General features: G+C 42.2%; 4 protein-coding genes across 13 annotated transcripts; 3 read left to right on the top strand and 1 right to left on the bottom strand.

The window, feature by feature from the left end:
- Window positions 1–80: 80 nt before the first annotated feature.
- On the top strand, window positions 81–3,993 carry LOC129580739 (transmembrane protease serine 9-like). Its single transcript, XM_055471397.1, has 14 exons — window positions 81–355; window positions 471–624; window positions 702–933; window positions 1,002–1,229; window positions 1,340–1,434; window positions 1,551–1,626; window positions 1,994–2,013; window positions 2,126–2,193; window positions 2,280–2,357; window positions 2,506–2,543; window positions 2,742–2,854; window positions 3,022–3,469; window positions 3,631–3,710; window positions 3,777–3,993. The coding sequence occupies exons 1-14, from the start codon at window positions 181–183 to the stop codon at window positions 3,853–3,855; spliced, it is 1,884 nt and encodes a 627-aa protein (XP_055327372.1). The 5' UTR covers window positions 81–180; the 3' UTR covers window positions 3,856–3,993.
- Window positions 3,994–4,634: 641 nt separating this feature from the next.
- LOC129599022 (ubiquinone biosynthesis protein COQ9-B, mitochondrial-like) lies at window positions 4,635–8,616 on the top strand. 4 transcript variants are annotated; one of them, XM_055497145.1, is made up of 8 exons: window positions 4,635–4,983; window positions 5,159–6,323; window positions 6,514–6,696; window positions 6,951–7,151; window positions 7,293–7,624; window positions 7,837–7,992; window positions 8,266–8,319; window positions 8,400–8,581. In XM_055497145.1, exons 3-8 carry the CDS (start codon window positions 6,612–6,614, stop codon window positions 8,439–8,441), a joined length of 870 nt encoding a protein of 289 aa, XP_055353120.1. In that variant the 5' UTR covers window positions 4,635–4,983; window positions 5,159–6,323; window positions 6,514–6,611; the 3' UTR covers window positions 8,442–8,581. The 4 variants fall into 4 exon arrangements, with proteins under 4 accessions (XP_055353120.1, XP_055353138.1, XP_055353130.1 ...); XM_055497155.1 differs by lacking the exon at window positions 4,635–4,983 and having other exon boundaries at window positions 5,079–5,866; window positions 5,932–6,323; XM_055497163.1 differs by lacking the exon at window positions 5,159–6,323.
- LOC129598988 (suppressor of cytokine signaling 6-like) lies at window positions 8,378–12,813 on the bottom strand. Of its 6 annotated transcripts, none has more exons than XM_055497110.1 (4): window positions 12,315–12,813; window positions 12,092–12,244; window positions 10,162–10,860; window positions 8,378–9,318 (listed from the first exon to the last, which is right to left on the bottom strand). In XM_055497110.1, the coding sequence occupies exons 3-4, from the start codon at window positions 10,823–10,825 to the stop codon at window positions 8,705–8,707; spliced, it is 1,278 nt and encodes a 425-aa protein (XP_055353085.1). In that variant the 5' UTR covers window positions 10,826–10,860; window positions 12,092–12,244; window positions 12,315–12,813; the 3' UTR covers window positions 8,378–8,704. The 6 variants fall into 6 exon arrangements, with proteins under 6 accessions (XP_055353085.1, XP_055353110.1, XP_055353078.1 ...); XM_055497135.1 differs by lacking the exons at window positions 12,092–12,244; window positions 12,315–12,813 and adding an exon at window positions 11,264–12,051 and having other exon boundaries at window positions 10,162–10,535; window positions 10,596–10,860; XM_055497103.1 differs by having other exon boundaries at window positions 12,092–12,813.
- A 249-nt stretch (window positions 12,814–13,062) lies between these two features.
- LOC129599054 (protein D2-like) lies at window positions 13,063–15,614 on the top strand. Of its 2 annotated transcripts, XM_055497196.1 has the most exons (5): window positions 13,063–13,205; window positions 13,328–13,500; window positions 13,950–14,073; window positions 14,469–14,606; window positions 14,837–15,614. In XM_055497196.1, exons 2-5 carry the CDS (start codon window positions 13,351–13,353, stop codon window positions 15,043–15,045), a joined length of 621 nt encoding a protein of 206 aa, XP_055353171.1. In that variant the 5' UTR covers window positions 13,063–13,205; window positions 13,328–13,350; the 3' UTR covers window positions 15,046–15,614. The 2 variants fall into 2 exon arrangements, with proteins under 2 accessions (XP_055353171.1, XP_055353162.1); XM_055497187.1 differs by lacking the exon at window positions 13,063–13,205 and having other exon boundaries at window positions 13,212–13,500; window positions 14,837–15,612.
- Window positions 15,615–15,654: the final 40 nt, after the last annotated feature.

Raw genomic sequence — 15,654 nt, 5'->3', positions numbered from 1 at the left:
ATTTGTAGATATGATGCATTTCATGCGTACTCGCAGTCAGATACTGACATATGCTACTCCGGCTGCAGAACTTCCATGCTAGGAACACTAGGAGTGCTGTTAGTACTTGTATGTAAGTTGTAAGCAGTTAATATTATTGCTTTGGAAAGGAATATGGCACAAATGTTTTCCGCTTAGCTTATGTTACTTTATTTGCTGAATTATATTAATAACACCCGAGAAGCAATGCAAATTTTGTACAACTTTACGGTCATCCTTTGTTGTGTTATACCGTGCATTGCCGTTAATGCTGACTATGGCTGCGGAAGAACAGTATTTCCGGCCAAGCATAACCGGTTTATCGACAAAATCGTAGGTATCGCAAGCTTTAATGGCCGAATAATGGAGACTATACTGGTTAGAAAAGTTTCAGCAGTTACGGAAACAAGTACTACACAAGTTTTATAAATGCTTTACGTATTTTTAAACAGGGGGAACAGTGGCCGAAAAAGGGTCATGGCCTTGGCAAATTCATCTCGCTCGAACCGTTAGTTTCCTGGGTCTGTTCAACACAACAACATTTGGATGCGGCGGAACTATCATCGACCAGCAGTGGATCATTACAGCCGCGCACTGCGTCGATCCGTACGCGCTGCGTCATGAACACAAAAATATGTATTTCGTGATTCGCTTAAATAATTTTTTTAATTATACACAACTAGGAAGACTGCATCACTGCATTTTATCCGAGTCGGTCAGCATGACTCTAGCATTCAGGAACCACATGCAAGGAATTACGGAGTGGACAGAGTTATAGTGCACGAGAATTATGTTTCTTATGTTTACAAAAATGATATTGCACTACTGCACTTGACAACGCCCATCGAGTATTCTGATTATGTTCAACCGGCATGTCTGGCGGACGAAGGGCACGATCCTCTTCCCGGAACAGAGGTATATAGATGCGAAAGACTTTCCCTTGACCTGTTCCTAAAGAGTGGTATGCAACCGACTGTTTACAGTGCGCGGCCACAGGTTGGGGTCACACAGATCCTAAACCACCTCCAATATTTGGAAAAGAAGCCTATTATGCGGAACACAGTACGAAAGCGGCTTTAGGAAGCAGCCTCTTACGACAAGTATTCGTAAACGTTGTGGACCGAAGTATTTGCAATGGAACGGATTATTATAAAGGAAAGATTACCGATGCAATGTTGTGTGCCGGGAGCCCGGGCAAAGATGCGTGTCAGGTAAAACAACTAAAATCAAATAATTAGTTGCTTTTTGTGTGAATACGGTGTCCGAAAAAGGTGCATATTCTTTAACTCAGTTATAATACTCATGAATAAACAAATTGCAGGGAGATAGTGGTGGCCCGTTTGTTTGTACCAGTACCGGGAATGGGAAATCTGCACAAACATATACTCTTGTTGGAGTAACAAGCTGGGGCCATGGGTAATCCACCATTCCACCAAACTATCATGCATTTTGCAATAATAAAGACTGTGTATTATTCAAACAATTTTGCTTTGGTATTGTACCATACAAAGCTGAGTTTACGTGTTCGTTAGATGCGCGGCGGAAAGGCGTCCAGGGGTGTATACGAGAATCGGGAAATTCAAAGCCTGGATCGAAGGAAAAATTGCTGCATCTTAAGCTTGCTTACATGCTGCATGCTTACATGTTTATTAGCTCAGGCTACATAATTTTTCGCGGCCGCTGATGGCCTCCTAGCTGTCATTCTTTATCGCTCTTGAGTTCTGTTAAAATACAGCACTTTTGGAAAACACTGTTACGTTCACCCGATGTGACATCATGATGATAAAGCCTTTAGCGATGCAATTTGTGCTAATTCACCGGAACGTTAAAAGCAGCACATGCAAAGTACTAGCTGATAGACTAGCTGATATCAAAAGGTCACATCTAATCAGCTAATTTTGATAACAAAAATGTTTGTTTATCTGTACTTGTAGTACAATAACGTAAGAGATAATTGTTTGCAGTGCCTTTAAAGACTGCGGCATTTGTGTGCCAGTGTGTGGCAGTAACAAGGATCCAAAAGATTTATTCTTCTGTGTTCCCATAGACCGAATTGACTCGGGAATCACAATAACGGGAAAACACCGTTATATTGATTCAATACGAGCTTTGAATTATCTCGAGCCACAATGGTCTCGATAGGTGGACTCATCGAACTGGTTTTCCTTGCAGCTGGTAATTCTCAATAATTGCACTGGGATTTAAGATACAGTTATTCCTGCCAACTGTTATTTGATCGGATCATCTTGCTTTTGATTTAGTATTTGTGCCAACTGGCCGAGCAAATCAATGTGGGATACCTTCCATCCGTCCCAACACAAAAATCAACAAAATTGTTGGTACGATCAGCTTTAACATTAATTATAATAAGTAGCGATAAATTATTGTTTTTATTATGAAAGATAATACGAATACTGTGACTGAACTTTCGCTTATTACGCTTTGCACAAGTACATAAACTGAGATGTGGCCGTTGGTCGTGTTTAGGCGGTCAGGACGTCATCAAAGGAAGTTGGCCATGGCAAGTAAGTGAACAATTGCTTATACTGTATATACTAGAGTAGACTTGGTCAGAAAAATCTGAAACCGAACTTGTCGACGTTGGTTCCACAAATGTAATAGAGATATTTATAAATGTTTCTGTAATAGCACTACGTTTTCAAGTTTAAAATCCAGTCAGCAGATCAATATACTCTGTATTCGGAAATCGCGCTATTTTGCAGGTGCGGATTGGGTACAGGCGTGCAACCTGGTTTGGAACAAGCATTGACTTGATTTGCGGCGGAAGTCTAATATCACCGCGCTACATCGTCACAGCGGCTCACTGTGTTGACCAGTTAGTAGACAAGCCGAGAATTATTACTGACTAAGTGTTTATTTTAAATAGAAATCCTTTACATCCTCTACGAGGTATCGGTATAGCGATTCCTGTTTTTTTGCAGCAATAATATTGCAAAAACTATTGTCTCGTCTCAAACAAAAAGTATTGTCTCGTATTCGCAGTGACCAGACTCCAAGCAAATACCAAGTGACGGCTGGAGATTTTGACCGCACTGTAATTGAGGATTCTGAGGAGAATTACGAAGTCAAGCGTATCATCATGTATCCTCAGTATCGACCAGACACCACGGATAACGATTTAGCGCTGTTGGAGCTAGAAGAAAATGTACAGTTCGGTCGGGAAGTGTGGCCTATTTGTCTGCCAGAAAAAGGATTCGATCCCAGCACCGGCACGCGCTGTTTCGCGACCGGCTGGGGCGACACAGAGGCCACCGAATGGGCTCGCAGTATCCAATCGCGCGCCCTGACACGCGCGCAGAGTGTCATCCTGCAACAGGTGGCCGTGTACACGATGTCGCGGGAAATGTGCCGGCAGCGGTATTACCCTGGACTAATTTCCGACCAGATGATCTGCGCTGGCTACGACGAAGGCGGAAAAGATCCTTGCAAAGTAGTTGGTTGTTTAATAGCTTGGTTCTAACGGTTATGAGTATGCATTTGATCGACGCAAAGCTGAATAATGTATGAAACATGGCACTTTAATTTCTTAAGCATTTTCCCTTATATTACTTGCTACAAAATCGTCCTGAATTTGTGCATCTTTGATTGCAGGCGGACAGCGGTGGACCTTTGGCGTGCTTGAATCGATATGGCGGTTTCGATCTTGTAGGAGTTATCAGCTGGGGACACGGGTAAGCTACATATTGCAAAACTGGAGCATTATCCAAGGTGACTTCATTCCGCACATCTCCTTTTAGTTGTGCTTGGTCCAAGCAACCCGGCGTTTACACAAGGGTTGGATCTTTCGTCGACTGGATCGCTGATAACGCTTTTTAATATCGACACGTTTGAGATCCCCTGCTAGAATGTCACCCTAGCCGGATTTTTTGTTGCAGTTGTCAGTAAAATCACAGAATACATTGGTGTATAAGTGACAACTGGTGCTCATTTGCCTATTAAACATGGACGGTGTTGGCGGCAAAAGTTTTTTCACTGTTCAGTTGTCAGAATCTGAGAATTGGCAGGATGCCGCTTACCTATTTAGGATACCCGCGGCGCTCGCGCCTAGTTCTACATTGCGCAACCGGTCGCGGTTTTATGTACCGCTTGGCAGAAATTGCTCTTTTTCGGTGAAGTTTCAGAGAATCTTAGCCATTTATTCACATTCAGATTGCGGACGAAAAAAAATGTTGAGCTTTAGTCCACATTCCACAATTGTCTCTGGTATCCCGATCCACTATAGCCCCTGAAAATTTAACACGTTTTGGTAGCCAACCGTCTCTCGAGCGGCGGCTACAGCACCAAATACTTTATATATTCAAAAATTTAATTATTGTCGAAGTACTTACGTTACTAATAAGCATAGAAAATAAAAGTGTAGGTTGTACCCGTTCTAACTACTGTATGTTAGGCGGTTTAAAACACGACTTAAGGCCCGAAATTGAGGTTTTTGGATGTCCCTGTACACCATGTCGAGCGTAAAACACAAGTAAACCGAAAAAAACTGAAGCGGCAACAAAGCGGTGTGCAGGGGCTCCCTGTACCTCTCTTGCGCTGCCGATCTCAGAACCCAACAAATTGGGATTCCAGATACAAACAGCAGGAATTAAAAGATTAATGCTGAAATGACTCTAGTGATTAACAGAAATTTAAGTAATAATTTTGAGTATTATTTCTCGTGCTCTGGAGTGTAAAAAGTGTACCTGCGGTGAATTTAATTTTTCGCTAATTCGATTGCGAAATTGATTGATTGAGCGAAGCTGATTGCGAAAGTTATCTCGGCCATGCAGTGCGAATGGAGCTGAACGATCTGACATGCCAAAATATCCGTAATTCCAGATTTGGCGTTCTTCGCGTGCAAGTTCAATTTGTCTATGAATGTTGATCGGAATTTCTTGATCAGTACGAGCTCGTAGTGATATTTGATTTGCTCCTTCGTGTTTCCTCCTGAAAGCTACAATTAAGGTGAAACAAAAGTTATCAAAAAACAAGTGATCAGCTTACGGCAGATTATGTACGTAGTGCAAGCAGTGGGTGGAAGTGATACGTATATCGATGTATGTTCAATGGCACTGCACCTTTAATAAGTATCATGTCACAAGTACAAACTTAGTACTAGAAAACATTAATCTCATAACAGAAACACTTCCTCAATGCTATCCTGATCGGGAATTGTACCCATTACACAAATCGCATTCCCCCGTTGTATCTGGATAGAGAGCCGCTGTCTAAAAAACTCTTTCGCACGTTTCTGGCCTGTGGCGGTGGCCATACCGCTTCCAACCTTATCCACAAGCCTTTTTGTTCCATCTCCCCACGGTCCGTAAATTTCGAATGCTGCCGCCATGAAGTTATACCGTGGCTGCAGCCAGCTGTGTTTCGTCAGTTTCGCTCTTTCGGCATGTTCAGCTGCGGCCTCGGCATTCATTGAGGTGCGATCGATATAAGAGGCTGCAAGTGTGTCCACGCAAGTCACGTCGACGGCCAGCGGCTTTCCGCGTTCCCATGGTACGAGTGTGATCACATCCGGCCTTTTGCGATCCTTCGCTGAAAGACCTTTCGGCTCCATTCTGGCTGGGAAACCGGCTGTCTTTAGTCCTCGGGTGAGCTCCCCACTGATACCGTCGTGTCGTGGCAGCCGTCCGGCAGATCGTTTGCAGCGGAGTCCGTGCCGGCCTAATTCGTCAACCGATCCACCGCACACGCACACGTGCGGGGATACAATTGGTGCACCCAAACGCAACGCAACGCTGATGCGGAGAGCGTTATTTTCCAGCAGATTACCGAGGCTTGCTGCGGGCAGTGCATGGATCCATACGCCGGATTCCGGGACCGAAACAGCCTTCAGGTGAGCGACCTCATCCTTTGTGGTGCGCAATGAGGTCAGCCTAGAAAATGCGTGTAGCGTCGTAGGCGTGTCCCAGGCCTTCTGAACGTGTCGCAGTGCTTCCGCCGGGAGATCGTCTGTGTTGGCGATAACTTTCCAGGCACGAGTGGCTACCGTTACATCCGTTGGCTTAAGCGCCGGACACAGCTTGGAGATCAGTGGGTGCAACGAGGAAGCCGATGCCAGATAAGCAGAGGGAGCTAGCTTCTCGGTGCGTCTGATGGTGATGGTTCAATGGTAGTCTTTGGCAATGCGGATTGGCTGTATTGAGGTGGAATGCAGATTGGCTGTACTGAGGCACTGAGATAGCTAACAGCGTAAACCATAGCGTGACTTGCACGGTTCCCTGTAACCCACACGCACTCCTACCCTGTAACTTCGATGCTCCGCCCTCGATTGCAATGATACGCTTGTGCAGGTACGTAGCTGCGTAAGATGACGGCATCATACGGCCCGCCTGGCGCAGATGGGTTTTGTCGCCGCTTTCGATTTTAGTTGCACGTATACAAGGCTTTTACTTTCTATGCTAATAAGCATCTACTGCACTATGCAGTCAGAAGCTGTGTAAATTTTTTGCGATTATGTACTGTTGTGTGTTCTCGAAAAAGGTTATATACGCAAGTAACTCGAGAAGTCCGCCAACTTTCTAAGCTTACTGTTATATGGAAGTCTTTACTGCTCAAACCGAATCCGGATTGAAGGGATTATGATTGGAAACTGCCTGGTGGGTATGTGGAGGCCCATTCTGCGTGCCGGACTTTCGTCTGCTTTCTCAAGGATCAATGCAAATGGTGCGTCCAAGCAGGTATTTCAATTTGTCGTTTGTTTTCTCCTTCGTTGAAGTTGAGTCAACAAACCCCTATGAATTGCATGACTGTATCTGGTGTAGCTTTCTTTTCATGCAAGCGGTGAAAGTATAAACAGTGCAAATTATAATCATGCCCTGAAAGCGCAGCTGACACTTGACATTGTTTAAAAACATGTGAATTCTTTGGTGTTATTGTAAGGAGATGAAGAACTTAAGGATAATTCCCTTGCTGTGCAGATCGAAGCGGCGTACTGCGGTATCGTTCTATGAGCGCTCACGTTCTTCGGAATTCCGTGGTCTCAGAACGGCGCCTCCACTCAAATGCTTACCAGTCTCCCAACTGCAGTGACGATTCGCAGCAAGTCAAAGAAAATATTCTCAAGGCAGCGTTGAGGAAGATTGAAGAATTTGGCTGGACTGAAGATGCCTTGGTAGCAGGTGCCTCTTTCTCTAGCAGATTTTTTATCGTTACTGTGTTAAACATTGATATGCCTTAAAATACGGCGGAACTCATTCCGCTCGCAAGAGCATCGGTGTTTTTCGTAAATGTTTTTTAATAGATTTTGGAAATCGTTCCAGGAGCTGCCGAATGTGGTTTGCCTTCGATATCTCACGGACTGTTCGATCGCGGCGGAGCGGATCTGGTGATATACTTTTATAACAGCAATAACGAAGACTTCGTGAGAACGTGTGGAAGTCGGAAAAATTTAGCAGGTGGCAGTCATGCTGCTTTGAAGAGGTTTTTCGCAGAGGCCATAAAAGAACGTTTAATGCTGAACACGCCTCTCCTGGAATGGTGGGCATCGGGTTTAGGAATTTTGGCACAGCCCAGGTATGCACGGGAAGCCATGCGACTGGTTGGCCAACTGGTGGACGAAATGTGGTATTTAAGCGGAGATACCACTGTAGACGTAAGTTTTCGGGAATTTAATTTTTTTAAAAGCTTTCGTGTTTTCCTTACCGATTAAATCACGACAGTGATGGCTCTTTCGTCCTCGCATATGGTTTCTTTTAATCCAGTTATTTTCTGTTTTAATTACGTGTTAATATTCTTTTATTATGAGAAAATTAGTGAAGTTAATCATGCGCTGTTGCTATCGGCATATAATATTTAATTTTTCAGTCCAACTGGTATGGGAAGCGTGCCGCTCTGGCTGCGGTTTATAACGCTACTGAACTGCACATGCTTCAAGATAAGTCGGATGGCTTTGTCGATACCTGGGAATTCCTAGACCGTCAACTGGATGCTTATTTGTGGTTACATAGCCGTATTGACCGGGTTAGCTTTAATTTGGTTAATCACTTAACAGTAATCACTTCGATATTTCGGCTTAGCATAGATGGGTTTATGTAGATATTATATAAAATCATATAATTGGTAACTTATTGGTTATAATCGGAATACCCATGTAATGTACATAGTGCATGAAACTGGCGAGGCAGGCTATGTGAATGCCGTTAAAAGGTTGAATCGAAAGAGTTGGGTCAGACTTAGCGATTACCTAATCTTTCACTTAGCGGATGTATCGAATTTGATGTTTGTTTGTTCTAGGTACAAGAGCCTTTAAGTAACACGCTTCCGTTGCTCAATGCTGGCGTTACAACTGTAAGACACATATTTCCCTTTCTCCAGAATTAGAGGCTGTTAGTCTGTTATAAGAAAAGTATGTCACTTCTTTATTGCAGATCGCTAATCTCACCGGCCTCAATCAGCGGCGACATTTCTGATGTGATATCCTCTGTTGTTGTTCTTGCAGATTTGTAAAAATTTCGTTTCAAAGAATAATTAGCTGACTGAACAAGCGGTGAATTGTTAACAAAATAATTAAACACTGTTCAGTCTGAGCAAATAGAGAACTTACAAACAAGTACAGATACCTATATCGAATCGCACAGCTCAGTTTTTAAACCTCCTTTAAAATATCGTACATAACGGAATGAAATATATCTACAAATAAGAAAAGACAATTACATCAACAAGAATGAAAAATTTAACCATCAGTGGGACATGACGAGAGGTACTTCCGGATCGACTCAGGCAGGGGCGTCTGCGCCAAATAATCGGCTCTTATATGCAACCTGATCGTAAATTTACATAAAAATTGCAGCTTGCCTACTTCCGCGAAGCGGCTGACCGGATGGGTCAGTCGCACCGGAAATGCCGGTGAATCTGGCTGGCGACTGCGGCTATAGCAAACCGTCGAAGCTTTCTCCATAGCACTCTTAATCAAATCAACAACTGAATGGTAGGCGTCTTTTTCAATCTGCGGATAGAAGCTAAAACGGCAATTCTCGTACTCAATGCGCGCGTGGAGAGTCTGTTGGAAGGAGCGGAAACTTAAGCTCAGGAGATAACGCCTGTCCAACGAGTTTCGCACTAAGAAAGCACCGTCCGGTAGATCGACCAGACGTTCTTCTGCCTCTGACCGCGAAATCGGCCCCCAGTACCATCCATGATGAGCCAGGTTCTGGAGTTCGGATGTCACTGAGTAACTTTCGTCCACTGGTCGATACAACAGCTCAACTGGAGGGGCCGGAGCGTGTTCGTTGGGCGGCTGCTCGCTGTTGTCACAAACATCGTTCTCCTCGATTTGATCAACATGATCTAAAATCGAAAAACTTAATCAAGTGCGTTTTCGCGGGGCTTGACTACGCGGTTATGAAACGTGCACTTAAATAGACGTAAAATGAATTTCCGGCTTGTCCACTAGCTCAAAAATCGAGTTACAAAGAATTATCACATACGTAGATACGAAATTAACCTTCGAAGATATTTTGGTATAATATTATGTGTTTTGCTGTTCGAGTCGGTACGGTTATCAAACAATTATGATCACATGGATTCGCAATTTAGCAGATGTCTGGCACGTTGCATAATTTTGCAACATAGCTGAAATGCCTTCTTGAAGTTCTTGTATATTTGTGCTGCTTGCTATTCGATCCGATCCCCTCTAGTACACTTTTCATCAAAATTTTGATTGCGTTCCAGAAGGCGCAACTTATTTAAATTTAAAATTAAACATAACTAATCGTAAAACGCGTTTGAAGTTTAACTACTACGTATTAAGTAATAACCAAAGTATAACTTCAGATATATCCCAGCTACCGTATGTACGGGCTTCACTCAGTGCGATGATACAATCTCATGTTTGTAAGTTGTGACAAACCACTCATTAACCGACCATATTAAAAAAGATACTCTTCGCCTTGTAATTACAGGCATCGCCGATCTGACAAGTAAGGCACAGAAATCAATCGAAATAAAGTACAAGGTTCGCAGGATATGAATCGCCTGCCAACATAAAGTCCCCAAATAGTCGATCAACAGCTGTGCCAGCAACTTGAAAACAAAGGAGCGTCTGTCAAAGGCTGCCCTGGAGACATTGCACGAGCGATCTTTGACATACTCAAACAACAGTGAACCTTCACATTTCTCACAACCACTTACCCTCGACAGCATCATGCTCGTCACCTTCAGTTACGGGCAGCGGAGGGAGTGGTTTAAAGGAGCGGGACATGCTCAACGGCCGATGCAGCCCCGTAGGAGGACTCAAGGGACGCGCCTCTATGGGCTTATCCACTTCGGCAATCTTCACCAGCCGATGAATATCCGGATTACTATGGGGACTGCCACTCGACGGCACTAATCCCAATGACACGGGACTGCGCGCCGGGACTTTGGGTGGAGTGGTGGGTGAGCGCATATCGGTGGATGAAGGGTGTGATCGGCGACAGCTACCGGATTTCGGAGGAGATGCCCCTCTTCCGGGAAGATGCAACGGTCCAGTGACACTGCGCCGTTCGTGAAGAAGCCGATGACCACTGTTTGGCACATTATCAACGGAAGTTCGCTTCAACGGAATTTTACTGACAGAGACTGACCAGTTGCTGCGAATGGAATCGGACTGATGAGATCCACAGTCCGAGCCGTTTCTCTCTTGAAGGGATGTCCGGCACATACGGGAGCGTATTTTAGCCAGTATTCCCGGTTTCTGTTCGCCGGTAAGGGATTTACGCGGTTCACAGCCACACGATTCGGATTTAATCAGAGGAGAGTGGGAACCATTGTTCTCGTAGCTAGGAACTGGATAGGATTTTGTCCTGCGGAACATTTTATACGCAATGTCTGATCCCTGAATGGAAGAAACTGTAATGGAGCAAAAAAATACCTTGAAAAACTCACTTAATTCCCAGGAGTAGCCAGATTTAGTACCAGTAAAATACATACGTATAAAACATATAAAATCGGCATTATGGGGCCGACGAAGAAGGCCGGTTCAGCACTGCAGAGGGCACGAGTTGCAATAATCAAAGTTGCAATAATAATATTATCTTTACTATTATTATTATTATTATTAATTTTAGCATTGCTCGCTGTTCAGCGCAGTGTGTGCAGGGCCAAGGCAACGGCCGGATCTGACAGTGGAGCAACTTGTGCGGGGGGCTACAGTATACTTTTTATTTTTATATTACAAGTATCGGTCACGCGACCGATACTTGTAGTATAAAAAATACTTTAAAAGTAAACAACTACTGTACATAATACATACTTAACATATAACGAACTACTGAACAAAGTTATTTTTACCGTTACACGAAGCACGCAAAATAAAATATACGGTATAAGTCTGTATCTACTGACTGTACATCCGTTACTAACAAGTAGCAAACAACAGTCAAGCAAACTAAAAGAAAACGGTTCTGAAATGACTCAAGGATTCCAAGTACATAGATACCACGGAAGCTATCGAACATTCCATTTGCTGGATGACCATGGTTTAAAAGGCATGCACGACAGCGTTAACAATCACTTCGCATGCACAGCAATCAGGTTTCAGATTACGATCGCTGCAGGCGCACAAATTACAATTACAGAATACTTTATGTAAAACGAATTAATACTGTAATCAATTCACCTTTACCACAGCGCAGCTGTATTACAAAAAATTAAAATATCAATATCAAGTTAATTGTAAGTTAACAAAAAAAGCAACGGTGGACAAGTTGACAACTGGACTTAAATATTTCTGTCCTGCTCGAAAAACGAAGACAGGCTTGGATTAACCAATAATTACAATTTTTATGTTACAACAATCGTCAATAAATAGCATGCTACAACTACAAGTTACAACTCATAATAACATTTGTATTTTATCATTTTTATCAATTTTAATTTTTATGAGAGTAATTCTAGCCTGGCGCGTTATGATGTTCCCCGAACCGACCAGCTCAGAAATCAGAATAAGTCCATCTCTCAACGCAAAAACGAAAAAACCACGGCATTTTTACACAAAGGTACAGCTACTTTTTTATACTAGTATAAACTAACAACTATCAGAACAATACTACAAAAAATTACACTTTTCTGTTCGACCTACCTTCGTTGGCTCACTCTAATCTTGTGATTAGAAGAGGTGATTAGATGAACCTGGACTGCCGTTTCGGACATCGTTCGTAGTTACGGACAAAATCAGGGAAAATCACAGTCGCCATCATTTTCATGCCGTCACGTTTATGCCTTTTGCAATCGGCTGTCATTCCAAAAATAACAAACTGAGAAACTAAGAACAGAAAGCTTGATAGCGAGCAAGCACTGCTTACTAATTTCGTGTAAGGAAATTATGCAGGCAAAGATCGTCAACGTGTTGAAAACTTATAATTATTGTAAGCAATTCACATCCAAAAACATCCAAACACCAAAACATCCAAACATCCAAAAACATCCAAAACATCCAAAAACATCCAAACATCCAAAAACATCCAAAAACAAATTTGCAACAAGTTGCAACAATCACCGAAGTCAAGCTTTTTCAGTACAGTACGTACTGTATAAGGGTATAAGTAGTGTAATAAGAGTCAAACTGGAACATCGACACCATTATGGCATGCCGCTTGAATCAGTCCATGGTGGGCCGAAATCCATCGCGGAAATCCTGTACTAGTATGTAACGGAGCCCGCTGGACAAATGTGGATATGGTTGCGCAGATGTGTCCATACTTCTTACCGGTATTCGTGTTGTATTTGGTAAAATGCCTTTGGTAAAATTCAAACAAAAGTGAAATCCTTGGAAGTAGTTTAAATAGGATTTCTTTACCACCACAAAATCAAAGTAATTAACATTAGTACCTGGCCAAGTCTGCATGGATACTCATGGTATAATAATAATATTAATCTAATTATAATCGGCTTAAGAATAACAGCGACAAAATGGTTAAGCAACACAAAAAGTATGTATGTAGTAATTTTTTAAGGCGGCGTATTCTACGGAAAATGCAAAACCGGTTGCACGTGTTGCCGTGCGTTTGCTAGTTATTGATATTAAATTTTGATACCATATCGTAGACTTGGTGGTTCTCTTCCCACTTACATTAGAAAAAGTTGCTTGACAAGTTTGTTCACAAAACCGGAGTTAGCTCTTTTGAACTTCCGTGAGAACGTGGATTTGCTTCCTTCCTATACGCCCTAGCTGTGCATACTGGCATGCCGATAAGGTCCGTATATTTGTACTAGAATATTAGCGATACGTATGTACAGAGTACAGTAATTCACACGCAAATTAATTGTTCTACTCCAAATTCTTTATGTATTTGTGACTGGCTAGCGTTTTCTGCAGTACTCAATAATCAGCTACTAACAATGCAATCACACTTTTCTGGATGTTGGTGGATTCTTTTCCTGAGTTGCGCTAGCGCTGTGCAAGGTGTCAATCAGAACGTAGCAGAAAGGTTTTCCAAAGGCGAGGTTGTTCCAGATCTGGTTGACAAAGCTCCCCAGGAAGGCTTGATGGTAAGTATACGTATCACTTTAGTAATGTCAAAATTCTAACACTACGTACTTGTTATGACTACGTGATAGATACATGTACAAGTATGTATATAGATTTAATAGAAAGATGTGAAGTTATGATTCGGGAGTATTTGATCCTTGATAGTTTTTTTAGCCCTTACGTTAAACGTTTATAGCTAGTATCTCGAGCTTTAAATTTGTATTTCTGAAAATTGGCCAAAGTACTGTATGAATTTTTGAGAGACTGCGAACAAACAGTAAAATATGGTAGGCAATTAACAAGGATATAAAATGTACAGAGAGCATGACATGCAGTTGATTATACAACCCAACAGATCAAATTATAAGTACTGTCCTACTAGTTTTTATTCCATAATCGCTGCAGGTCAGTGTATATGCCAATGACATTTTAATTATGCTAATTTTGTATGTACAGTATTTGAATGTAGGTTACTTATACCAAAGGAAAAGAAGTGAATTTTGGAAATGAGTTGAAACCCGAAGACACCGAACATCAACCAAATGTTGCATGGCTTTCTCGGGACAGCGACCTTTTTACCATCAGCATGTCAGGTATCTACCTAGAACATTTTTTAAAGTAAAACGATCGTTACAGAAGCCAAAATAGAACTGAGAAGAAATAGAAGAACTCATGGTGAGATAATTTAGTGTCGCAATATTTTATTTTGCGAAATTTCATAAAACTTGACTGGTACTTATTAGTGTCGTACTGCTTGAGCTTTGTAAATTTTGCTAGATTTGCGTACTTACTCGTATAAGGTTCGTAGATAATTACGATAACGCATGCGTGCATGCGTATATGTGCATGCGTTTTACGCGTAGTTCGCAATCTCAGAAATTTCTTTGAAACATACACCGGTTTTCCTAACATATTTCATTTCACAAAGCTCAGTGTCTGGTGCATTAAAAGATTAATTTGCTCATTTTGGTGTTTTCGTCAAAATAAGATTTGGATGTGCCTAACCGTGAAAATCCGGTCACCAGAAGTATAAATCATTGGCTGGTGATCAATGTTAAGAAGAACGACCTTTCCAGCGGAGATGTAATTCAGTCTTATCGTGGGCCTCATCCACCGAAAGGTTCAGGTAATTTATATAAAACAGAAAACCAACTACAAGCTACAACGCGGCGCATAAATTAAGCCGAACAGTACCCAGTACCCACTGGTAATTGATAATAAATAATTATTAGATGCAGTTAAATCGTACTTTATCCGCAAATAATCAAAAACCGACTGACTTCTGCACAATATACGAGTAGCAATTTTGTAATTATTCAGATGTACATGCGCTACTTGATCGAAATTTTTTCAAAGGTTTACACCGCTACGTTCAGCTGGTATACAAGCAAACCGGAAGAATCGACAAGAATTCATTGCCCGGTGCCCTATTTAGTGACCGGAGGAAGTTCAGCATAAAAAATTTTGCAAAGGAGCACAACCTGGGTGATCCATTTGCGGGAAATTACTATGTGGCTCAGTATGACGGGTTTTTTGACCGTTTGCCCACCAATTCCAGCGCTTAACTGGAACTACCATCCAAATCATTTAGGGTAACCAGCGGCGGCCAATTCCAAGCGGTTTTTCTACCTTTGCGGGTCGTCTTTTATTTGCACCTTACCATTAATTGATATGCTCTGAAAATCTTATTCATGTGCGACTAACATACCCAGAATAAAGCTGCCGAGATAAAACAACATCGGGACGACGGGATCCATTATTCCCGATCAGGCATTCCAAAATCTAAAACCACGTCCCTAGTTGTCGCTCATATGTTCCGAGGACAGACACTGCATGTACTTCCGCGCTCATTTTCAGTACTGATTCTCTGACGTAAGAACTCCCCCGACGGTTACCACTACTTTCACAAATTAATCTTCTTTGACAATTCCTTGATCGTGACACATTTCTTTGTCCAGGGCCCTGTTAGTAATGGTTTCAAATGCCAGTGGTTAATATTAATAATCATGCACGTATCGCTTCGCAAACCAATTGTATTTTCGTAACTTTTGAACCTTCTCACTTCTGCTGCGCTTCCTGGATCTACTCGTAACCTGATCATGATATGCTGCATAATTTAGTTGATTATTGCCAAGTTGTCACACAATACCAACTATACTATTATACTACTGTAG

Source organism: Paramacrobiotus metropolitanus, unplaced genomic scaffold (genome assembly GCF_019649055.1).
Source record: "Paramacrobiotus metropolitanus isolate TYO unplaced genomic scaffold, Prichtersi_v1.0 Parri_scaffold0000004, whole genome shotgun sequence".
Taxonomy (NCBI): domain Eukaryota; kingdom Metazoa; phylum Tardigrada; class Eutardigrada; order Parachela; family Macrobiotidae; genus Paramacrobiotus; species Paramacrobiotus metropolitanus.
This window is presented reverse-complemented; position numbering and strand designations above follow the sequence as displayed.